The sequence below is a fragment of the Moschus berezovskii genome, chromosome 10, assembly GCF_049115385.1.
Source record: "Moschus berezovskii isolate FMDL1 chromosome 10, NW_MosBer_1.0, whole genome shotgun sequence".
NCBI lineage: Eukaryota > Metazoa > Chordata > Mammalia > Artiodactyla > Moschidae > Moschus > Moschus berezovskii.
In genome coordinates, this window is record NC_142469.1 from 94102080 (window position 1) to 94126011 (window position 23932).

The 23932-nt window shown below is 36.4% G+C and overlaps 2 protein-coding genes across 8 annotated transcripts in view; one reads left to right on the plus strand and one right to left on the minus strand.

Annotated features, from left to right (window-relative positions):
* The window catches only part of PCMT1 (protein-L-isoaspartate (D-aspartate) O-methyltransferase), a 39982-nt gene that overhangs the window by 8673 nt on the left and 7377 nt on the right, over window positions 1-23932 (plus strand). For 2 of the 3 annotated variants that reach the window (XM_055433851.2, XM_055433853.2), the window contains exons 2-7: window positions 4599-4703; window positions 5938-5969; window positions 12651-12755; window positions 14540-14660; window positions 16708-16793; window positions 21025-21194. In XM_055433851.2, coding sequence (XP_055289826.1) covers window positions 4599-4703; window positions 5938-5969; window positions 12651-12755; window positions 14540-14660; window positions 16708-16793; window positions 21025-21194 — 619 coding nt within the window. Of the gene's footprint in view, window positions 1-4598; window positions 4704-5937; window positions 5970-12650; window positions 12756-14539; window positions 14661-16707; window positions 16794-21024; window positions 21242-23932 lie in introns of all 3 variants that reach the window. The other variant, XM_055433854.2, reaches the window with a different exon arrangement.
* The window catches only part of LRP11 (LDL receptor related protein 11), an 88065-nt gene continuing 65600 nt past the window's right edge, over window positions 1468-23932 (minus strand). The window contains exon 8 of one of the 5 annotated variants that reach the window (XM_088840819.1): window positions 1468-2130. In XM_088840819.1, the coding sequence (XP_088696945.1) occupies window positions 2030-2130 (101 nt within the window). In that variant the 3' untranslated portion in view covers window positions 1468-2029. Of the gene's footprint in view, window positions 2131-18454; window positions 19196-21235; window positions 22094-22206; window positions 22305-23932 lie in introns of those variants that run through there. The other 4 variants (XM_055433847.2, XM_055433841.2, XM_055433848.2 and 1 more) reach the window with 4 other exon arrangements.

The window sequence follows — 23932 nt, forward strand, 5'->3', positions numbered from 1 at the left end:
TGAAGAAGTTAGATTTGATGACCCTTCTGACCTTGAGAGTCTGTGAATTCGTGTAAGTCACTAAGCTATTTGTATATGTTAGTAGCAGTACAGTGAAGTGGTCAACAGGAATCTGACATCGTAACTTCAATGGCCCTACCCCTCATTTGCTCTGGGATCTGGAACAACTTAGTCTTTCTGTGCTCAGTCTTATTATCTGTAAGATGGAGTAATAATGGTGCTTACTTTATAGGATTGTAGAGATAACATAAGATTGCTTCATAGTTCCTAAGTTCATATCTCAAAAGAGATAGAGTGTGTAATGTGCTTAGGGCTTTGTCTGGCATGTGGTAAATATTCAGTAAATGATATTGTTATTACTCTGCTTTTAAAACTTTTTAAGAAATGCTTTAACTGTTTTAGTAGCCTTTACAGGTAGCTTGCCTGAGCTTATTTATGTAGAAACAGTACTTTCTGTTTGGGTTAATGAACCCAAATTTGTAATATTTTTAGTTGGAAAACGATTCGTATCTTTACCAGTCTTTGACTATTTAAGTGTTTCTCTTGTTGGTATGCCTTATTTGCTAGTTTTTAAAACATTCTTTTGTTATTTGGACAGTGTTTATTTATACATTTTATAGTGTCCTTAAGCCACCTTTTCTTACACTTAGTATTTCTTATATTAGTATTTCTTTCTAATACTGTCTGGTCAGTCAGTATTAAGTGGTATCCTTTGATTCCTCAAAACAGTCAATGATCTAATTCTGCTTTTCCCATTGTTTTTAGTTGCATTGTTTCTACTTTGTCAGAACATATAACATTAAAGCATTATTATTCCACTAGTGTCTTTTTTAAAAATAATTTATCGCTGCACTAGGTCTTCGTTGTTTTGTGAGGGCTTTTCCTAGTTGCAGTGAGTGGGCGCTGCTGTTCGTTGCAGTGCATGGGTTTCTCATTGCAGCAGCTTCTCTTTGTTTTCTTTAAAACAGGTTTTGGTCTTTTTTAAAAATTTTATTTATTTATTTTTGGCTGTGCTGGGTCTTCGTTGCTGCGCAGGCTTTTCTCTAGTTGCGGTGGGCAGGGGCTACTCACTAGTTGCAGTACGCAGGCTTCTCGTTGCAGCGGCTTCCCTTGTGGAGTATGGGCTCTATGGCATGCGCGCTTCAGTCCTTGCAGCACGTGGACTCAGGAGTTGCAGTTCCTGGGCTCTAGAGTCACGGGCTCAGCAGCTGTGGCCCATGAGCTTAGTCGCTCTGTGGCATGTGTATTCTTCCTGGAACAGGGATCAAACCCATGTCCCCTGCATTGGCAGGTGACTCCCATCCACTGTACCACCAGGGAGGTCCTCCACTAGTGTCTTTACCCTTTTAGTCTTTTTTTTTTTTTAAAGGTAAAACCAGATTTTATTTAGTAACAGTTGCAATAGGGGAAGAGAGCCATCAGTATAAAACTGGTCTTAGTTATCAACACAGTGTGAGTGAGTGGGGATTTATAGTCTAGGAGCAGGGTGGGGATCAGTGGGTGGAAAATTACATCCGGAGTAATGGGTGTTCTGGCAAAACCAATTTGACAGGATCCTCTGGAGGCAGGCCAATCCGCCCAGTTTTAACCTTTGCTCTGCAATTGGACGTAGGCCCTTTTCTGAGGTGTCCCTGGTAATTGCTTCATTAGATGAAGCACATCTTCTAGATTTCTTAGGAAGGACATGTGTGTTTAGCATTCCCTGAGTTCTTGCACATTTAAGATGTTTTTCCTATAACCTTGATAATTTGAAGAACAGTTTTGGCCGTAATTTTTAAGTCAGCTTTATTGAGATATAATTTATGGAAAAATTCACCAATTTTAAGACCATGATTTGAAAATTTTGACAAATACAGTTGTATAACCCCCACCCTAATGATATAAAACAGGAGTGAGCAAACTACAGCTCACAGGCCAAATCTGGCCTGCTGCCTGTTTTTAGAAATAAAGTTTTATTTGAGTACAGCCACACGACTCTTGAGAGTCCCTTGTACTGCAAGGAGATCCAACCAGTCCATTCTAAAGGAGATCAATCCTGGGTGTTCATTGGAAGGACTGATGCTAAAGCTGAAACTGCAATACTTTGGCCACCTCGTGCGACGAGTTGACTCACTGGAAAAGACTCTGATGCTGGGAAAGGTTGGGGGCGGGAGGAGAAGGGGACGACAGAGAATGAGATGGCTGGATGGCATCACCGACTCTGTGGACATGAGTTTGAGTGAACTCCGGGAGTTGGTGATGGACAGGGAGGCCTGACGTGCTGTGACTCATGGGGTCGCGGAGAGTCGGACACGATTGAGCGACTGAACTGAACACCCATTCATTTATGTCTGCTGTATAGCTGTTCTTGCACTTTAGTGGCAGAGTCAGGTAGTTGCAGCAGAGACTTTTATGGCCTTCAAAGCCTAAAATATTTACTGTTTGGATCTTAACAGAAGTTTGCTGCTCTCTGATACAGACCATTTCTCTCACCTGCAAAATTTTCTCATGCCCTTTTGCAGTTCATCTCCTCCTTTCACCCCCCAACCCCTAGCAACTCCAAATCAGTTCAGCCTCTATGGTTTTGACTTTTCTGGAATTCACTATATTAATAGATGGAATCACATAGGGTAGAATCTCCTTGCCTGACTTCTTTCAGTGAGGTTAGTGCTCTTAAGATTTGTTCATGTTGTTGAGTACATTTACAGTTTCCTCCTTTTTAGTTATTAACTTGCACTTCCTTTCCTTGAATTTCTTCAGTGCTACTGCTTCATTCTTGCTTTGCTTTGAATGTTGCTCTTAAGAAAGCTAATGGTTGCCTTTTTTTTTTTTTTAACTCTTACTAGGTAATTTGATTTTTTTTTTTGCCTTGAGAGTTGAAATTTTTTTTTCTTGTTTTAAAGTCTGATAGTATTTTCTTTTCTTCCCTCTTTTTTTTTTTTTTCCTGGCTGTGCCACGTGGCTTGTGGGATCTTAGTTCCCAGACCAGGGGTTGAACCCAGATGCCCTGCAGTGAAAACACTTGAGTCCTAACCACTTGGCTGCCAGGGAATTCCCTGATAATTGTATTAGTTGATGTCTTGGATGTTGATGTTTCTGGTAATATTTACTTTGTGTTAAGTTTTCTTAGAATATAGGATTGGTATGTTTAATCAGCTGAAATATTTTGTTTGCATGTTGTCTTCTTTTTACAGTAGCTTTGACTGGAGTTAGTTTTTCTCTTTCCTGTTTTTAGGCATTTTATGCACACAGTTCAAGAGCACTTGCGGTTTCTTTAGTGCATAATGATATTGGTAATAATGGTGAGAAAGGGGGAGGAGTCGGTGTACCTTGCTGCTCTTCTGTTTCTGTAGGATCCTTCACTTTCTTCCTTCTGTCCCTTCACGGCTGTGTCATGAGGTGTCATCCTTTCCCTGCCTATATGTGGTTCTCTCTCGGAGGCAGTGCTTCTATTATGGTTGCCACTTCTGGCCCCACTATATTTTAAAAATAATTCTCTAATTTAGATGATATTGGTGATTTTTAGTATATTTACAGGTATGTGCAACCATTACCATGGTCAATTTAATATTTTCATCACCTCAAAAAGATACCCTGTTTTGCCCTCCTATTCTCCTAACCACAAGCAACCACTGAGTGAGTGACGTCGCTCAATCGTGTCTGACTCTTTGCAACCCCATGGACTGTAGCCCACCAGGCTCCTCCATCCATGGGATTTTCCAGGCAAGAGAACTGCAGTGGGTTGCTATTTCCTTCTCCAGGGGATCTTCCCGACCCAGGGATCGAACCCGGATCTCCTGCATTGTAGACAGATGCTTTACCGTCTGAGCCAGCAGGGAAGCAACCACTAGTGTACTTTCTTTCTCTATAGATTTGCCTGTTCTGGACATTTCTTTAAATAGAATCATACAGTATGCCATCTTTGTGCCTGAGTTCTTTCACTTCTATAATGTTTTCAAGAATCATTTATGTCATATGGTCTTGCCTTCCTTTTTGAAAAACTTATTTCTCTTGGTCCCTGTAACACTATGTTCGCTTGATTTTCTTCTGCCTCTGTGGCTGCTCCTCAGCACAGTCTTTGAAGGCTCCAGTCCCTTTGCGTTTCTCTTAAATGGACACTTGTTTTTCTTCTTTGTGTAGTTTTTCCTCTGGCCACTTTCCTTCACTTTCATTGCTTCGGTTGCCATCTGTACAACTAGTCATTTATATCTGTAATCTAGATTTTTCTCCTGAGCCCCAGATCTGCTTGTCCAACTGGCTGCTATCTCTATGGGTATGGTCCATAGCTCCTCCTAAATACATAGCTTATCCTTTTTCTCCTTAGCTATGATGCTTCTCTAGGATTTCTCAGACCAGTATACGATATCAGCATCTCAAACATTATCCCCCTCCCACCTCCAAATCTAGTCAGTCACGTATACATTACCTACTAAATATAACTCAAATCCTTCTTTTCTTCGTCCTTTCATTATTAAAGACCATACTGTGGTTACCTGAGCCATCGTGACAATTTTGCTCTCTTCCAGTCTATTCTCTACAGTGTAGCCAGAGTAATTATGCTAAACTACTACATCTGATCATACCGTTCCCAACTTAAAGTATTGCCTCATTCATTTCAGAAAATGGAATCATCAAGACAGATAAAGTGTTTGAAGTAATGCTGGCTACAGACCGCTCCCACTACGCAAAGTGTAACCCTTATATGGATTCTCCACAATCAATAGGTAAGTTTTGGATTTTAGAAAATGTCACAAATTTTACTCATTTGCTCTCTAATCTAAGTAAAAATAGACCATTTTCCATTTATTACCTTGCTGCTCCATCTTAATAAAGTGTTGTTTATAAAGTGTCTTTTCTGTTTTTTTAAAGGAGATATGTAGGAATTTTGTAAACAATTTCTTAAAGCGTCCTTTAGATGAAAACTTACAGTTTCTATTTTCTTGAAGGATATATGTAAGAATTCTACAAACATTTCCTTAAAGTGTACTTTAGATGAAAGCTTAGAGTTTAAGCTGCGTGATGAATTCTCTTAGGGTCTCTAATGTTGACAAAGGTTGGTTTTTGTAGTAGCAGAAAATTCTAAAATCGTTATCGAAGGGAATGTGTAGCTAAGTTATTACTGACTTCTCTGCTTCACTTGCCCTGAGTTTTCTGGTTTGTGCTTGTTTTTAGAAAGTGCCATATTTAACTCCTTCTTCTGAAGCAGGCTTTGCTGAACTGCTGAGCCTTGGCAGTGGGCGCCTTTGAGGCTTAGGAGTGCCTCAGGATTCTGTCGGCCAGCTGCCATGCTGCCTTCTTTTGGAAGTACTTTAACGATCAGCAGAGAAGATCCTGGGGAGCTTCTGAACCCCGAAGGCACCTGCTACCACCGCTCAGTGAAAATTGCTTCAGATGCAGAAGCAGGTAAATAAGTCTTGAGAAAGCAACACTGTAAAAAAAAAAAAGCTAAAAACTAAAAAAAGATTGTTTTAATTAACATTAGGTGATAGTGTAAAGAGTAAATGGAACTACTTTATTAGTCTCTTAAGTTCCTCTGATTGCTAGTGCCAGTTTTTTTTTTAAGGTGCCAAAAATATGAAGTAAGTTAATTTGCAGTGATCTTGCATATTTTATGATATATGGAAGCTTATTTTCTTTTTATGAATCTGAAGGGAAAAACATCATAAATTTATCAAGTCAGTGAAATTCTTCCTTAACTAACTATATGGGGGAAGAAATTTTCAGAAATAGTGGGACTGTTGTACTGAGCACAGATAGCCTTTGGCATGATTATATTTTTCTAATTTTAACTGTGCATGACAGTACTCTCAAGTACAAAATGCTTTTATTTCTTGAGATCATAAATGTGAAAATAATCATTATGGAAAATAATGTACGGATGCTAGAAAAGGACTTACATGGAGCATTTCATGTGTTTTTGCAGCTGAATGTATCAGTAGTTCTCTTCTTCTTTTGCAGGGTTCCAAGCAACAATCAGTGCTCCACACATGGTAAGTTAACGTTGGTCATTTGGGTTCAAATGGATCACGTTTTTCCTCTTAAGAGTGCTTTCTTCAGTAAAAACGGTTATAAGAACATTTTAAACTTCTAATCATAATCAGTTTTATTATTTTATTTGTAATGAATTAATTATTCTTATTCTTAATACAAGATGTGGAGAAGGAACACTTTCTGGTAGAAACTGTCATTAAAGTTTTTGGTGGTTGTCATTAATATCTAATCATGTAAAAAGTGGATATAAAAAGTAGTTATTTATTTAGCAATGAGTTAATTAAGGGAAAGAATATTTTAAAAATATAATGGCCATGGGCTTGCTTGGTGGCTCAGTGGTAAAGAACCCGCCTGCCAATGCCAGAGACAAGGATTCGATCCCTGAGTTGGAAACATTTCCTGGAGAAGGAAATGGAAACCAACTCCAGTATTCTTACCTGGGAAATCCTGTGGACAGAGGCAGGCTACAGGCCAATGGGGTCGCAAAAGAGTTGAACAAGACTTAGCAACTAAACAACAAATGGCATTTCTATGTTTAACATTTTGAGCAACTGCCAAACTGTCTTCCAAAGTGGCTACATCATTTTATAGTCCCACTCACAACGTATGAGGGTTCTAATTTCTCCACTTTTTTTTGACACTTGTTATTGTATGTTTTATTTTATCCATCTTAGTAGCTATGAAGTGGTATCTCATTGTGGTTTTAATTTGCATTTCTATAATAATGATGATGAGCATCTTTTCATGTGCTATACACTATTTCTATATCTGCATTTAATGAACCTCAAAGTCATAGGTTTGAAAGTAACTGCATTTCTGGAATATTTTCCAAAGTCTTAATTACAGAAAAGTATGAAATGATGTCCTCGTAGCAATGAGCATATTTAGTATCCAGACATTGAATCCCAAATACCACTAAAAGAAATACTAGAGCTTCATGGAGAAGTGACTAAATTTCAGAAAGTGAAGAAATACTTAAAGTCTACTAGGGTATTATCAAGAGGACATGGGAGCAGATTTAAAGAGACTCCCAGAAGCCAAATTGGAGACAATTTGAGAATCAAAAAATGGTAGATAATGAAGATAATGGATTGTAACACAGTGAATTCAGAAACAAAAATCTGTGAGTCCAAAGAGACTAAAAAAAATTTAAAAAAATAGCAAGATGGAAAAGATGAAAAACAGAAGAATGTCAGTTAATAAATGTGGAACGAATAATAGAATTTTAAAAATCAGCTCTTTGTAATTATCAATGTAATTGTTGAATTAGGCAAAGATCATCAATTAATCTAAACCATTAAGAGGAAAGTTGTTGGGGAACAAAAAAAGTCCTTGTAGTCTCAAATTATTATTTGACATATTAATTACAAAGAGATAGCTATGCCCTGAAAAATAGAGTGATCTTGAAGTGACTTAGCAGCAGCAGCAGCGGTTACTACGTTTCCTGAGTTGTTCAGCTAAACAAGTCCAGTAGTGAGATGGCTCAGTGTTGTGTGCATCCTGATGTGGTGCAGTGGGAGGTGTCCTGCACGCCCTGTGTGGTGGTCTTGCTGAAGTTCTTTGGTCTAAATCTAATCATGCAGAAATTGACACACCTAGAATGTGTGCGTCGTGTGTCAGACAGGGCTTTTAAAAGGAGTCAGTGCTCTGATAGACAAAGAAAAGTGGATGGAACAGAAGAATGGGGGCGAATATTCCGGAATTGACGATTGCAAAGCATGAACTTTGAGTGGATTGAAGGGAAAAAAAGGAGATTTGGGGGACAGTTGAGGAAACTTGAGTGTTGTGTATGTTGATACTTTGTTGTTGTTCAGTTGCTAAGTCATGTCTGACTGTTGTTGAACCCACAGGCTGCAGGCTTCCCTTAAGTGTTGATACTAAACAGGTGATTTTCTTGAGTGTAGTAATGGAGATGTGGTTGGAAAGAAAAATGTCCTAATTTGCTTTTTTTGGGGCAGGTACTTGCTAACGTATTTAGTAGTATTATGATGTCCACAGCATATTTTCAGATGATTTGATAAAATAGTATGGCACAGTAGAAACAGTTGATGACTATATGAGGAGAAAAGGGTGTTATGTGTATTTCCTGTGGGTTTGAAATTTTTCATAATTATTAAAAATGAGTTTTTTAAAAACTTAAATTATAGATTTAGAGATGAGCATAGTTTATCCAAAAGAATATTAACTATAGTGACAAAAGCATGAAAAAAACTGGTAATTGTGATCGAAGACCTTGACATTTTAAATCTGAATAGGATTTTAATAGTAGTTTAGCATACTCTCCTTTAAAAAAAACAAATTTTATGCAAACCTAGTACTGAAGAAAAATTCCTGAGTTTCTTTCTGTGTTAAGTTGGGACAGTACTGCCTATAAATTAGGGATTGATACCTTAAATCCTTTCTAATCCTTTCATTTTTGGACTCAGGAAAGTCCAGCTGTTACAGGAGTTATTTTGTTTCTTTGATTACTTCAGCCAAATATGATACTTGTTATCTTATTAATGGGTTTATTAAACTTGCAGGGGATACTAATTGTTTCAAAATATCTGATAAAAGGTATAGACATTCCTAAAGAAAATTCACAAACTTTCTCTTAATTAGAGATTGCATTCTTCATGCTGAGCCTCTTGTCTAAGAACAATAGCTCTGATTAAGTAAAATGTTTCTAGTAGTTTCTTCAGTAAAAGTTAAGCCATTGTGTCTCATAGAAACCTCATTAACACTTCCTTGTTCCACTGGTTGATGTACGTAATGATAATTCAAAGATAGTATCCCACTCTATCTTTTTGAAACATCGAAGAAAGATAGAGTTAGTGAGAAATTTTTGAAACAATCTTAAACGTACAGAGTTGCAAGTATATTATTAAGAACCTTTCTTTCTTTATTCCATTTGAGCATATGTTGCCGAAAGGATGCTCCATCACTCTTGACTACTTCAGAATGTAGTATATTTCCTATAAAGGACATTCTCCTATACAACCACAATATAGCCATCATAACTAGGACATGAACATTGACCCATTAACTACCATTTAATCTTCAAACTCCTTTTACGTTTTTCCAATTGTCCCTATGATATCCTTTATAGCAATACTTTGAACATTTAATCCAGGACTCTTTTTCATAGTACTAGTGGTTTTCACTCATTAGGCAAGAAGCTCTTTGCAAAAGAATCTATATGAAAAATGGAAAAATTTAGTTTTCTATGTCTCTTTTCCCAAACACAGTAGCCACTGGTCTACATTTGCGTGTTACTCCTAAATAGGCTCTGCAGAACCTTAATTACTTTCTGGAACACAGTTTCAAAATCCTCAGGTTATATGAGGCTGCATCTATTAATAGCCTTCTCTACTTTTTGTGTTAATTATGGGAAAAGATAGCCTCAATGTCTTTTAAAGAATTTTTAATATGGAAAATTTCTAACACCACACATGCAAATAGGATAATATAATGAACCCTCATGTAGCCAGTCACCCAACTCCGTTAATTACCGACAATTTGCTAATCTTGTTTTATATAGTTATTTGTCTTTTACTGAAATATTTTAAAGCTATCCCAAACATTTTACCCCTAAATAGTATACATCTGAAGGATTAAGAGCACAACTACAATACCATATCATGCCTAACAATGTTCCTTAGTATTGTCTTATACCTAGTCCATGTTCAAACTTTACCAGCTGTTTCAAAAAATTCTTTTATAGTTGATTTGCTTAAATCAGGATCCAAACAAGAGCCTTATGTTACATCTTTTTAGTCTTTTTAAGTCTCTTTTCATTTTAATAGTCTCCCTTTTGAAAATGCCATATATTTATTGACAAAATTTGTTCATTTATCCTATAGAAGTTCCCATATTCTGAACTTTATTATATGATTCTTAGCCATATTTAACTTTATCCTTTTTTTTTCTTTTCAAGAAAATTTCCTAATGGTTCTTCTGTTCATCACATCAGGAGGTACATAAATGTTTGTACCACCCACTTTTAGTGATTGGAGTAAATAGTATTTTCAAAGTTTTTTTTTTATTAAATTGCAGTATATCCAAAAGTGGCTCAGACAGTAAAGAGTCTGCCTGCAGTGCGGGAGACCCGGATTCGATCCCAGGGTTGGGAAAATCTGGAGAAGCAAATGGCAACCCACTCCAGTATCCTTGCATGGAAAATTCCATGGATAGAGTAGCCTACAGTCCATGGGGTCGCAAAGAGTTGGACATGAGTGAGCGACTTCACCTTCACTCTTTCAGAGTGCACACATCTTAAGTGTACAGCTTGATGAGTGTCTCCCTGTCTACATATGTGTAACTGCTACCCAGGTCATTTCCGGCACTCCAGAAGGCTCCCTCAATCAGAAAGGCTTCTTTTCCTAGTCAACCTCCATCCTCTAGGTAACCAGTATTCTGGCTTTTATCAGCTAAGTTAGGGAGTTTCTATTCTGTCCTCCATTTTGAATGGTACCTGTATCTGATAATTTAAAAAAAGTTTTTTTTTTTAACTTTGGCATAATTTCAGGCTTACAGAAATATTCTAAAAATAGTACAAATAATTCCCAGATACTGTTTAACCATATTCCCCAACTGTTATCATTGTACTACATTTGGTTTATCATTTATTCTCTCTCCCTCCCCCTATTTATATGGGGGGAGGAAGATACATATGCTTTTGAACTGTGGTGTTGGAGAAGACTCTTGAGAGTCCCTTATACTGCAAGGAGATCCAACCAGTCCATTCTAAAGGAGATCAACCCTGGATGTTCATTGGAGGGACTGATGCTAAAGCTGAAACTGCAATACTTTGGCCACCTCATGCGACGAGTTGACTCACTGGAAAAGACTGTGATGCTGGGAAAGGTTGGGGGCGGGAGGAGAAGGGGACGACGGAGAATGAGATGGTTGGATGGCATCACCGACTCTGTGGACATGAGTTTGTGTGTACTCCGGGGGTTGGTGATGGACAGGGAGGCCTGGCGTGCTGTGATTCATGGGGTCGCGGAGAGTCAGACACGACTGAGCGACTGAACTGAACTGAACTGATATATACAAGAAATATATTTATATTTTTTATGAACTCTGTAGGCGTAATTTGCAAACAGAATGCTCTTTATCTTTAAAAATAGAATATTCACCTAAATAACCATACTACAGTTGTCAAAATCAGGAAATTAACATTGATACAACACTGTTAGCTAATTTACAGACCTCATTTAGATGTTATCAGTTGTTCTAGTAATGTCCTTTGTAGAAAAAGAAAGTTGCAGATCAGGAGTTTCATTCAATTGCCATGTCATTTTAATCTGGAACAGTGCCTTAGTTTTTTTCTTTTATAGTATTGAAAATGTTTATGAATACAGGCCAGTTATTTTATAGATTGCCTCTCAATTTAGGTTGGTCTGATTTTTCTTCCTGGTTAGATATGAGTTATACATTTTTGCCTGGAATATCGCAGATGTTGTGTAATGTCAGAGTGTCCCATTTTTGGTGATACTGACTTTAATCATCTGATTGAGGTAGTGTCAGTCAAGTTTCTCCACTAAGAAACTTCTAACTCCATTGTAAAGTTATTATTTTTCCCTTTTGTAATGTGTCTTGGGCAAACACTTTGAGAGTATTTGCTTATCAAGTGATAATATACTAGTTTTAGCATCCATTTGTGATTTTTTACTTAATTAGTTATTACTGAACTTGTTGCCAAATGGCAGTTTTCTAAGTTCAATATTTCATGTATATTTGGAACATTTGGGAACAGTTTCTCCCTATCCTCCATTTATGTATGTGTAGAGGGATATATTTACTTACTGTCACTGTTAATTCATGGATGTGTATTTTTATCAACCAAGATCTGAAAGTGAATGTGCTTATTGCTACTGGATCTGATGATTTTTAGTAGTGAAGATACTGGGCATTTAAGGACAGCTTTTGAGATAGCATTTATTCATTCTAACCTCATATTTTTAAAAAGTACTAAAATGTAAGTTCATAAAGAGGATGGAATAGAGACGTCTCTATTTACCAGTGACTTTATTTGATATGTAATTTATACTGTAAACATAAACATGTGTATCCTTTGGCCCCCTTCCTTCCACCTCTAGCTATTTATCCCATAGATATACTTTACAAGATTATTAAAATGATTATTATTATCTTATGGTATATTAATACCTTTTAAGATTATTTTATCTATTTGTTACAGAAGATTGAAGCTAACTTAAGTATCTCTCATTAGGCATATTTGTTCTTATAATACATTCATACAAATATACTCCTTTAAGATATATTTATAAATACATACATATTTGCTTACATATGCATAAAGTGAATATGTTTGGAAGGAGTCAGTAGAAACTGGTAACATTGGTTGCCTTTAGGGAGTGAGACTGGCAGGGGAGAGGGGTGGAATGGAGACCTTTCACTGTAAATCTTTTTGTAGCTTTTTAATTTTAAATATTCACATACTGGAGATCTAAAATTACTGAAACACTTTAAACATAAGAATTTTAATCGAACTAGAATGTTCTTACATAATTCTTCTGTAGGTGTAAGTATGTAATATGTTTTCATTGTTTTGGTAGATGACAGTAGTGGAAAAATTGTTGAGAAGTTAGCAGCTTTATTCGTATGCCATGGTGTATATACTTTATAGAATCTTGGGAAGAAAAATGAATACTTGCTTTGTTTTCTTTTGGCAGCATGCATATGCACTAGAACTTCTATTTGATCAGTTGCATGAAGGAGCTAAAGCTCTTGACGTGGGATCTGGAAGTGGAATCCTTACTGCATGTTTTGCACGGATGGTAAGAGCTTTATTTACTATTCTGGCCCCAACAGAAGCATATTATATGATTTGTCCATGTATTTTTTTCACTAGCAGTTTTTGAGGGTTTTCTTTCTTTTTAAATTCTGTTGAGATAGCAGTTAGAATATGTGTCACCTAGGATTTCTTTTTGTTGTGGTGGTGACAGAACATTCAGTTGAACTCTGGCAGAACTAGAAGGGAATTATTTGGTTATATCATGGAAAAGTCTAGAGGTCTCTCTGGCTTCTTGTATGACTAGACTCAGAGAAAGATCTCAAGTTTTTATGGACAGTGAGTTTCTCTCTGGTTCTTGGTTTGACTTGGCTCTCCTCCACAAGTTCTCTGCATTCTCAGATATGCTTTTCTCTTGTGATCACACAGTGGCAACCAAGAGCTCCCAAACTTCATTCTTATAAGTTCTCATCTGGCAAAACCAAATACAGCCTGAAGGAGAGCTCTTTTTACATTAAGAAAAGTGAATGCATTTTTATTTTATTATACTTCAGATTTCATCATCAGAGGCTTATCTGATAATGACTATTTGGAGTTTAAGTCTGGAGGTCCACTCAGGCATCTTAGATACAAGTTTATCTGTGCTCAGACAATCAAGTCAGGTTAATTATGAAAAATCTTGTACCTGGAGTCCAGCTTGGAAGATTATGGTCTAGTTAAGTTAGGATTTATGGATCCTTTTTGACTGGAATCCATTTAATTTGCTATGAATATATAAGTGGCAGACTATTAGAATGTAAGCTGCAGAGTGGTGGGAATTTTTTCTGAGTTTTTTTCATTGATGTATCCTAAGCCTCCAGAAAAGTGCCAGGTACACAATAAGAATTCAGATATTCCTATTCAGTTGTTTGACTTGTTTTATATAAGTTTAACCCTCACTAATGGGATGTAATTAAATACTAGAAATGGTGTTTAATTAATGGCCTGTTTTCTATACTTGACTGTTTTTGGTTTCAGAAACATTATCATTTTTAAAAAAGTCATTTTATTTCTGAGTTATCTTTTTGAAAATGATACTAATTAATGTTTTTCACATGTTTGCCATGTGCAGTGTTCACAATGCTTTTCATGTATTCTCTTATTAGTTCCTCATGTCATTTATTGGGTATGTACCCGCTTCCTCCTCACTTTACAGCTGGGGAACCTGATTGATAGAATAACTTGTCAAGGTTATATGGTAGTAAGTAAGAAATTTAAATGTAAACCCAGATAGTCTGACTTCAGAGTCTTTATTGTGTTAATTTCATTCTACAGTTAATATTTATGTTTAGGATCTTTTAACATTTTTATATTTTATTATAAAATATTTATATTTCCCACATGTGGCAGTAGAATCAGGTATAGAAACTCCTATAAAATTTTTAATGTATCTGTTTAATATTTAAAGTCACACTTTTCAATGGAATTTAAATAAAAAATGGTTGCACTAATAACTAGCATTTAATATTGGTAGCTAAGTCCCATTTCAGGGTTCTGGGTCTAAAAATTAGAAACTGAAGGAAGAAGGATACCATTTTTCTTAGTATTATAAATTTTTATAATTCTAGTTTCGTAATTACTGAAATATCATTATTCATTTAGGGTTATGGCTGAGAAAGTTATTTGTCAAATAACCTATAATAAACTGAGTGTTTAACAATCAAATTAGAGGCTTAAACTGTTTATTTGTCCTGATTTCTCATTACTGAATATGACTATGGATAAGAAATATTTCATTGACACCTTAGAAAAACTAAGACCAGTGAATTATTGAATTATTCTGACTTCCAGGTTGGACCTAGTGGAAAAGTCATAGGAATTGACCACATTAAAGAGCTAGTAGATGACTCAATAAATAATGTCAGAAAGGATGATCCAATGCTTTTGTCTTCAGGGAGGGTGCAACTAGTTGGTAAGTATCAGAAAACTTTGAAAATTTCCTCTCTGGAGAATTTTTATTTTCAGAAAAATTCCATGCAAACAACATAATATTCAGAGCTAATTATTGCTGCTTCTTTTTTTTTAAAAAAAAAAACATTCACTTTTAAGTACAAAGCAAGAGAATAAATTACTCTAAAATGTTACAGTGGTTCTACTTTGACCATGGGTGACATGACTATTAACCATTTCAGAAAATGTCATGTTGAGTTCTTTCTTCATTACTTTTTTAAGAAGTAACATCAAATTAATCAGTGTTGAATGTAGAAAATGTAAACGGTACACAGAGGTGTGTAAGATAAAGAAAGCCTCTCTTTTTGCTCAAGTTTTTCAGACATAAATGTATATATGAATAAATTGTACACACACACACACAGTTTTTAGATTGACTCATACTCTGCATATTGTTCTTTAGTTTGCTTTTTTCCATTCAGTGGTATTTTTGGACACATTTCCATGTGGGTATGTTTTATATTGAGAAAAATAACAGACCTCAAAATATGCAGAAAACATAAATGTGAAGCTTAACAAGCATCTGTTTAATCACCACACTGATTAAGAAATGGGACGTTATCAGCGCCTTGAAAGTCCTCTGCTTTCTGTTTCGTCATTGTAACTACCTCCCTTTTCCCTAGTGGTAACTAGTATCACTAGTTTTAGGCGTTTACTACCTAATTGCAGTTCCATAAATGATGTTTAATATCTTGAATGGAATCATACAGTACATATTCTATGATGAATGACTTTTCATTCATTGTTATGTTTGTAAGAATCATCCTTCTTTTTGCATGATAGTTAATTTTTATTACTGTATAGCAGTCAATTGTAGGAACATTACCAAAATTTTTTTATTAATGCTACTGTGGATGGATATTTTGGGTTGTTTCTGATTTAGAGATATTCATAATCCTGCATATTCACAATGTACATAAGTCCAGATGCTGATATATACTTATCATACAAGCACTTATTTCTGCTAAGCTGCTAAGTCACTTCAGTCGTGTCCGACTCTGTGTGACCCCATAGACGGCAGCCCACCAGGCTCCCCCGTCCCTGGGATTCTCCAGGCAAGAACACTGGAGTGGGTTGCCATTTCCTTCTCCAGTGTGTGAAAGTGAAAACTGAAAGTGAAGTCACTCAGTCATGTCTGACTCGTAGCGACCGCATGGACTGCAGCCTACCAGGCTCCTCTGTCCATGGGATTTTCCAGGCAAGAGTACTGGAGTGGCTTGCCATTGCCTTCTCTGGCACTTATTTCTATAGGTGTGTTATTACAGGTTCATAGAGGGACCATAGATATTGCAAAAGCTGTTTTATGAAGTGACTGAACCAACGTACATTCCCATCAGTAACATATCAAGGTTCCTATTGTTTCACATCACAATCCCAATACTTGGGATTATTAAATTTTTCTCTTCGCCCACTTAGTGTATGGTAGTATCTCTGCGTTTTTAATTTTGTATTTTAATATTAGTTAGTGAAGTTGAACACTTTTTCATATGTTTGGCCATTTGGATTTCCTCTTTTGTGAAATGTCTATTCAGATATTGAGTTATATTTTTCTTTGATTTGTAGGACTTCTATACACTAACCTTTTGTCTACTTATACATACTGTAAATCTCTTCTCCCACTCTGGGATCTGTCTTTTTACTCTCATACTGTTCTTTTTGATAATTAGAAATTCTTAACTTTAATATAGTCAAACTTACCCATTTCTTGTAGTGTTTTTTGTATCCTGTTTAAGGTACTCTGAAATCATGAAGATACATCCTTGAATTATTTCTCAGACATACTACCATTTTAACTTTTTACATTTAGACCTTTGATCTTTTTGACGTTCATTTTTGTGTATTCGTGAGGTGTGGGGGTCCAGTATCTGTTGTTTCTTTGAATTATCCGTTGTCCCAGCATCACTTAGTTAAGTGATTTTAAAAAGATCTGTCTGTCTTTAAACCTCCTATAATTCTTCACACTGGGTAATTCTGTCGGAACAGGTGTTTAAAGCGCTTTTTCCTTTCAGTGGGGGATGGACGAATGGGATATGCCACAGAAGCCCCTTATGATGCTATTCACGTAGGAGCTGCAGCGCCAGTTGTGCCCCAGGCAGTGAGTTGGGTTTTTTTTTTTCTGTGTTTGTGTACTTTATTCAACTACAGCTCTTAAACATTTATAGGAAATGACTTCTGTTGATGTTGAAAATACCATCTATGTTACATTGTGCCCCCCTTTTTTTTTGGCTGATAATTGTGCTCAATTTTTTAATTGAATTTTAATTTTAATTAGCTGTGTATTTTAATTAGTTAGTAGGCAGTTTTTTTCATATACAAACAGTTGTATAAATGACATGAAGATGACTAAGCCGCAGCTCGTGACTGTCTTATTTCAAGCAGTATTTGATTCAACTAGATCTAGTACACCAGTAAAATTGGGAAAATCCCTCTGGAGTTCATGACCTGATAATCACTTGGTGTGTTATGTGCAAGACTATGTTAGGTGCATGGGTAAGACCAGGAAGTATTTATCATCCATCTTATCCTCACTGACCTTACTAGAAGAGATCTATAGTACATATATCAGGGAAATGAATGATTTGATAGCATATCATCGGCATATGATAGATATTGAAAGGAAAAGAAAAATACGCATTGTAGGAGTTCAGAGGAAGGGGAGTATTTTGTATAGAATAGTGAAGGAGATTTCATACAGGGATAAAATTTGAACTGATTCTTAATAGTAGGAAGAAAGAAAGAAATCTTAATTTGCATAGTTGCAATGAGAAGGTAGGATATTCCAGTAGTATATATTACATAGTCAAGGAAATATTTAAGTACAAAATTGAGTTTTCATTTTAGTAAGACTCTGATAAACTTATGTCAGCCCAAATAATCCTTGGCTTAGATTTCTATTACATGTGATTCTTACATAGGTCTTAACTAGATGACAAGGGGCTAAAGTTGACTGTCTCTTTTGCCCAGTCTCATTAACTCCCCAGCCTGTAAGTAGTTTTGTGTATGTTTACACAGTTATGAGGAACTGAAAGTTTGGAGACTTGTTCTGATCACTGACTTGTTACTCATTTGCTGAATGACTTTAGGCAAATGAGCTATTCTCTCTGGCCCTGTTATATATTTTTTAAAAAAGGCCAAACTAGTAGTTTTTAACAGAAATGATGTAGGAAATTGTACAAGTCATAGTAAATAATGAATTTTCATATATGAACACATGATCAGTAGGGTTTTTTTTCACTTCTTAAAACTTTTTTCTTTTTTGAAAATGTTGGCAACCTAGGAGGAACAGTTAAAATCTAAAGTAGAAATTATTTAAATGAAAGATTCTTGGGGACAGGACTTATCTTCCCTACTAAGATCCTAAGATGATCTTGAAGGGCATTTCTGGCTTTAGCTCGTATGAATTTGGACATTTGCAGTAGCAGGTGGAGTATTATTTGAGGGGTGGCTCTCTCCATCTGATTAAATTTGAAGATAGACATGCTGGAGGGGCGTTCCAGTTTTAAGAGAATAGAGTCGAGATGTTTATGCCTCCTTTGGATACCACCTCAGAACAGCTAGAAAAACAAGAAACAGAAACAAGAAATACGAAGCTCTGTATTCAGTTATCTAGGAGATTATACTTAAACAGTCCTGAGCGCTACAGTATATGAAGACAGGAAGGCAGGTGGAGTAATAACTGACCTGAAAGGGTGCAGGAAGCTGAACCAGAGAGACTGCAGAGGGGAGTGTCAGTGCAGAGGCCGCTTGTTTTGCAGAACTCAGCAAAAGCTTAGAAACCGGAGGCATCAGGACCTTGGAAACCAGACATGACGTTGTGGCCTGAAAAGAGGAGCTGCTACTTGAAATTCTTTATGAGGAACAATTAGCCCTAAGAAAATTTCCAGGAACTGAACATGATTCTGTAGTTTAAAAACATCTATTGAGTACCTAGTATAATGAATTTTAAAAAAGGGGGGGACCCACAATATCACCGTGAAATTTCAGAATATTATAAAGAGAATATTCTAAAAGTTTCCAGAAAAACAGGATGGATCATTCATTAAGGGTCAGTAATCAGAAAGATGTCAATCTGTAGATAAGCAGCATTAGAATGAACAAGTCAGAGGCAAAGCATCACAATTCTGAACTGAAAATGATTCCCAGTTTCCAATCTTGAATCCTGTACCTGCACATATCACTAAATACATAGAAGAAAGATAATTTTAGACTTGCAAATCTCAGTCTCTTTAAAAAGTATTCCACATACTGTTTCACAGAATACTTCTGGAGGAATTGCTTTAAATGTCATCAAAAAATGAGGGAGTAGAGAGACAGTGGGAGAAACCAGAAAGCAGCAGCCATGGCACCTAGGAAGGTAGGACACCTTGTTCAGGAGAGCGATGGTCAGAGTTGCCAGTATCGTTGCAAAGGGAAGTCCCGGTATGACAGCTATGCAGCAGACCTGGAGAGTAACCAGTCCAGATTTAGAGCGGAGGAGGAAAAGAACTGGAAGGGAGCCTACGAAAAAAAGAGAGAGAGGAAGTAAAAGCAGAAAGGAAGGTGCTTACAAATAGACTTGACTGTATAAAATTTTCATTAAGAAGCTGTTGGGAGAAACAGTTACAAAGAAAACTGAGTGAAAAAAAAAAGAAAAAGCTTCAGTTTTTAACTGCAGAGAAAACAACTATAAGAAAGGAAGCAGTAACTGAGTACCTCTTGGCTCAGCTGCAAATTATGTTTACAAAGTCATAACAGAAAATAGTTTTCATAAAAAATTATGATATTGATTGGATTAGGGGAAAGAAGCAGAATGCAGCTGGCCCTCTGTATCCAAAGATTCCACATTCAACGATTCAACCAATCACAGATCAAAAATATTCAGAAAAAAATTTCCAGAAAGTTCCAAAAAGCAGAGAACTTGAATTTGTCATTGCAGTTTGAAGTTGTACCTGGTTTGCCTTGTATTAAATATAATAAATAATCTAGAGATAATTTAAAGTATGTGGGATATATAGGTTATATGCAAATATTACACCATTGTCTATAAGGAACTTGAATGTCTGTGATTTTTGTATCAGAGATAAGGTCCTGGGACCAGTCCCCCTTGGATACTGAGGGACAACTGTTTACGTATGAGAGCTTAGTCCTCATCTGGCATATAATTTGAAGTAGAAAAGGAAATGTTATTCAGCATGGTGACTATAGTTAATACTATGTTAATTATTGACTATATTAGCTGTAGTTAATAATACTATATTATATAATTAAAAGTTGCTAAGAGAGTAAACTTTAAAAGTTTTCATCACAAGAAAAAAATTTTAATTATGTGTGATAATAGATGTTAATTAAGTTTATTGTAGTAATCATTTTACATTATATGCATATATCAAATCATTATGTTGTACACCTAAAACCAAGACAATGTTTATATGTCAATTATATTTCAGTTAAAAAAAAAGGGCATGCTTTAGAAGTAAGCACCATAAGAAAAGATAGCTAAAAGGTTTTAAAATTAATGGATTAAAGGAGCAAGATTGAGGGAGAGGGAAGAAGTCTATTTTTTCATTGAAAATCTTGACATTTAGAGGAATTTAAGGGAAAAGATAAGATAGACTTGCTGACAACCACAATTTTAATTAAGGACACCCTTCTCTGGGAAGGTTTTTGCCTTACTGTTTTTGATTGATGGTCATCTTTTAGGCTGCATTCACATTGTAACATGTGACTTAAAATTTTTCTAACCAGAGGGGCTTTAACTGAGCAGTTTTGCTTCTTCATTGACAGGGGTGTCCTCGTTCTAATGCTGCAGGGATTCCAGCCCTACCTTCCTTTATCATGTCATGCTGCCTGTGATCCTAAATTCAGTCATAAAACCAGAGTTCCCTTCTCTCTGGTTCAGTGATGCCTTAAATTCTTAGATAGGATAGGGATTCCTTGCTGATTTTCTATACTTCCCCTCTTTGCCCCCAAACTACAAAGATTGAAAACAGGCATACAGGAATTGAAATTTTCTGCTTTGCCTTTGGTCTTCTCAAGAGGATAGTCCACATTATGTGGTTCAACTCAAACATTTTGAGCTTTGCAGTTGTACTCGGTACTGTGTTTGATGCTAAGGGCAAAAAGATGGGTAAGACACAGTCCCTGTCATCAGAGAATTTGTACTGTAGTAGAGGAAGTCAATAGTGAGTAATTGAGTAACAAGTTTAACAATGGAAGAATGTATGTACTAAATAAGGTACATTTCTGCTTTCTGCCCATGGACACTGAAAGTTGTGTATAGTGATGTAAAATGACTATTAATATAAAATCTATAACTTGGTGTGTGTGTCCTTTTCTCTTTCTTTTAGCTAATAGACCAGTTAAAGCCTGGTGGAAGATTGATATTGCCAGTTGGTCCTGCAGGTGGAAACCAGATGTTGGAGCAGTATGACAAGCTGCAAGATGGCAGTGTCAAAATGAAACCTCTGATGGGAGTGATATACGTGCCTTTAACAGATAAAGAAAAGCAGTGGTCCAGGTGGAAGTGATTTTATCTTCTGCTCTTTCTTCTTCCACACATGCAAGGTGAAAGGGTGTGAATTTTAAGAGATCAGACTGCAAGAGCTGCTTTTTTGGTTGTCACATTTATGCTACTCCATTTTAACATCAGAAATTCACTACATTAAAAATGTAGAAAAGTTTTGCATGGTCTGTCCTTCTTTTGATTTAACTCATCTTTGGGAAAGGGGGGTGAGACTTGGTTGGCACAAAGGTGTTTTTCTTTTTAAAGAGGCTGTCAGTCACGCTTTCTAAAGTTACTTTATTGTCAGCCACTGTGTTTCTATATTGACAACTAATTTTTATATCTGCTATATGGTCATGGAAATGAAGGCTTTCATCTGAAGAGAAGGGATCATTTCCTGCCCTAGTTCACCTTCTATTATAGCATTGTTGTGAAAAGAAAGAAGGGAAAAGATACTCTTGTCCCAGTTTTCAAAGGTGTCAATGCCAGAGAGGACATTCTCGCTCTGAGCTTGGCTTCTCTCTTTCAGTCAGGTTCATAGATGCCTGACAACCTGTGCTTGTTTTATATCCCGCTGTTATTTCAGAACCACAGTAAGGAAGAAGCTTACCATTTTATACAACAGACTGGCCAATTGTTGAGCTCCTTTAAGTTCCTGGGGAGGGACGGGGGTTCTGTGAGCAAGTGCCCAGGTCTCACACACCCACCCAAAGGGCCAGCAGCATGCGGCACATCTTCAGCACAGCATGCCTCATTTACGCCCACTTTTATTTCTGTGTCTCAGCATCATTGGATGTTCCCTTTGAAGCCAAGCCTTCTCTGTTTCCTCTCTTCCTTCTTCCCCTGCCCACTCTTTTCAGGAGGAGGGAGTGAGATCCATAAGTAAGACATTAGCTAAGACTACTTGAAATTACCTGCCAAAATAAGAAAGGTCTTACTGTTTCCTTGTTTTAGAATCTGTTTTTACTTGACAGAGGTACTTATTTTAAGATGATTTCTTAATTAATAAGTAAAATGGCGATTATAGATTTAATGTTGTTATTCAGTTGCTGAGTAGTGTCTGACTCTTTGTGACCCCGTGAACTACAACACACCTGGGCTTCATAGACTTCTCAATTTTGTTTTCTGGAAAGAGGAAAGGTACCTTTTTAACAGCAAAAGTGGTAATGAATCTAACTCTGTTTGTTCAAAGCTGAGTTTTACTTTTGATAATTCTAACTGGCCGATTAGGAAATGCGTTTTAATTCTTCACCTAATGTAGTTATTAATAAAGTTAAAGACTTCCCTTGTGGCTCAGCTGGTAAAGAATCTACCTGCAATGCAGGAGACCTGGGTTCGATCCCTGGATTGGGAAGATCCCCTGGAAAAGGGAAAGGCTACCCACTCCAGTATTCTGGCATGGAGAATTACATATATAGTCAGTCCATGGGGTCTTAAACAGTTGGACATGACTGAGCGACTTTCACTTCACACTGTAGTTATAGCTGTTTCCTTTGAATTCTAACCTGGAGCACAGCCACTTCTTTAAAAAAGTTTTTTAAAAGCTAGCAGTCTTGTCAATTAGAATCAGACATAGTTACAAACTTCCTTCACTTTGCTTCTAGAATGGTTATATAATTACAAAATATTATGATTGCTGCTCTGTAAGTAGGGCAAACATATCACTGAAATTACTGAAATATGGTATCAGGTAAGAGTGCTTTTTGTTTTTTTAACCAGACATATATAAAACGAGTTTTGTTTTTATAACCAGAAGTAGATTTAGCTTGAAGGTAATGAAACTTAAGTTTCTGGGCCCTCACTTGCTTTGGGCCATTCACGGCCTTATACCAAATTTTATATACATAGTCTTGTTTTTAGTTTTAGTTTACCTTTTATTTTCCCCCTTCATAAAGCAGTTCCCCCCTCCCCTTACCCAATTATATAAGCTTCAGGCTTCCACTTACCTGTATTTTACCCCTGATAAGACTAAACTATTTGTATTAAATTTAGAATAATTTTTAAATCTATGGACAACTGTTCAGTCATTTACCAAATATTTAAATATATATATACTTGGTTCTCTTTTTGGCCTTCAGCTTTTTACAATGCTGAGCAAGTTTACATGTATGCACGTAGGAAACTTTTCTCCAGTTGTACTAAGAGGATTTTCTAATTTTTTCTATTGCAAATTTACTATGTTTTCAAACACATTTTCCTGCATCCAAAGATGTAGTTCTAATTACAAAGATAATCACTTATCATGTTATAAATCATGAAATTTCAAGAATATAAAATAGAATCTAGAAATGAAATTGAAAAAAAAACCTGACGTTATAAAAAAATTTGTGCTGAAAGAAATTATTAGAAAATAGAATGTTTGAAAGAGTAAAGCATCAACGGTTAACTTAAAATCTTAAGGGACCATTCATCTGCTATTCATTTCTGTGTTCATAAATTGTCAGTCAAGGTCCGAGTGTGCTTAACTAGGATTTTGAAGTGATGTAGGGACTATTCAAAGAAATATGGGAAAAGTTATGGGAACTATAAAGGATGCGATATAGCCAGGGACCAGGGATTCCCAAGGTGATAGTAGGAAGCTGTTACCACTCTTGACCTAACGGTGAGGAAACAATTTCACTGGAACCCACTGGGAGCAGAGACAGGGTAGGGAGTGGGGGGTCTCTGACAGGAGCTGTAGCTAGAGAGCGAAGCAGCTGCTCCCACATGTAGGAATCGCCTCAGTTCTCTCTCCCTCTGCCCTCTATCTGCCA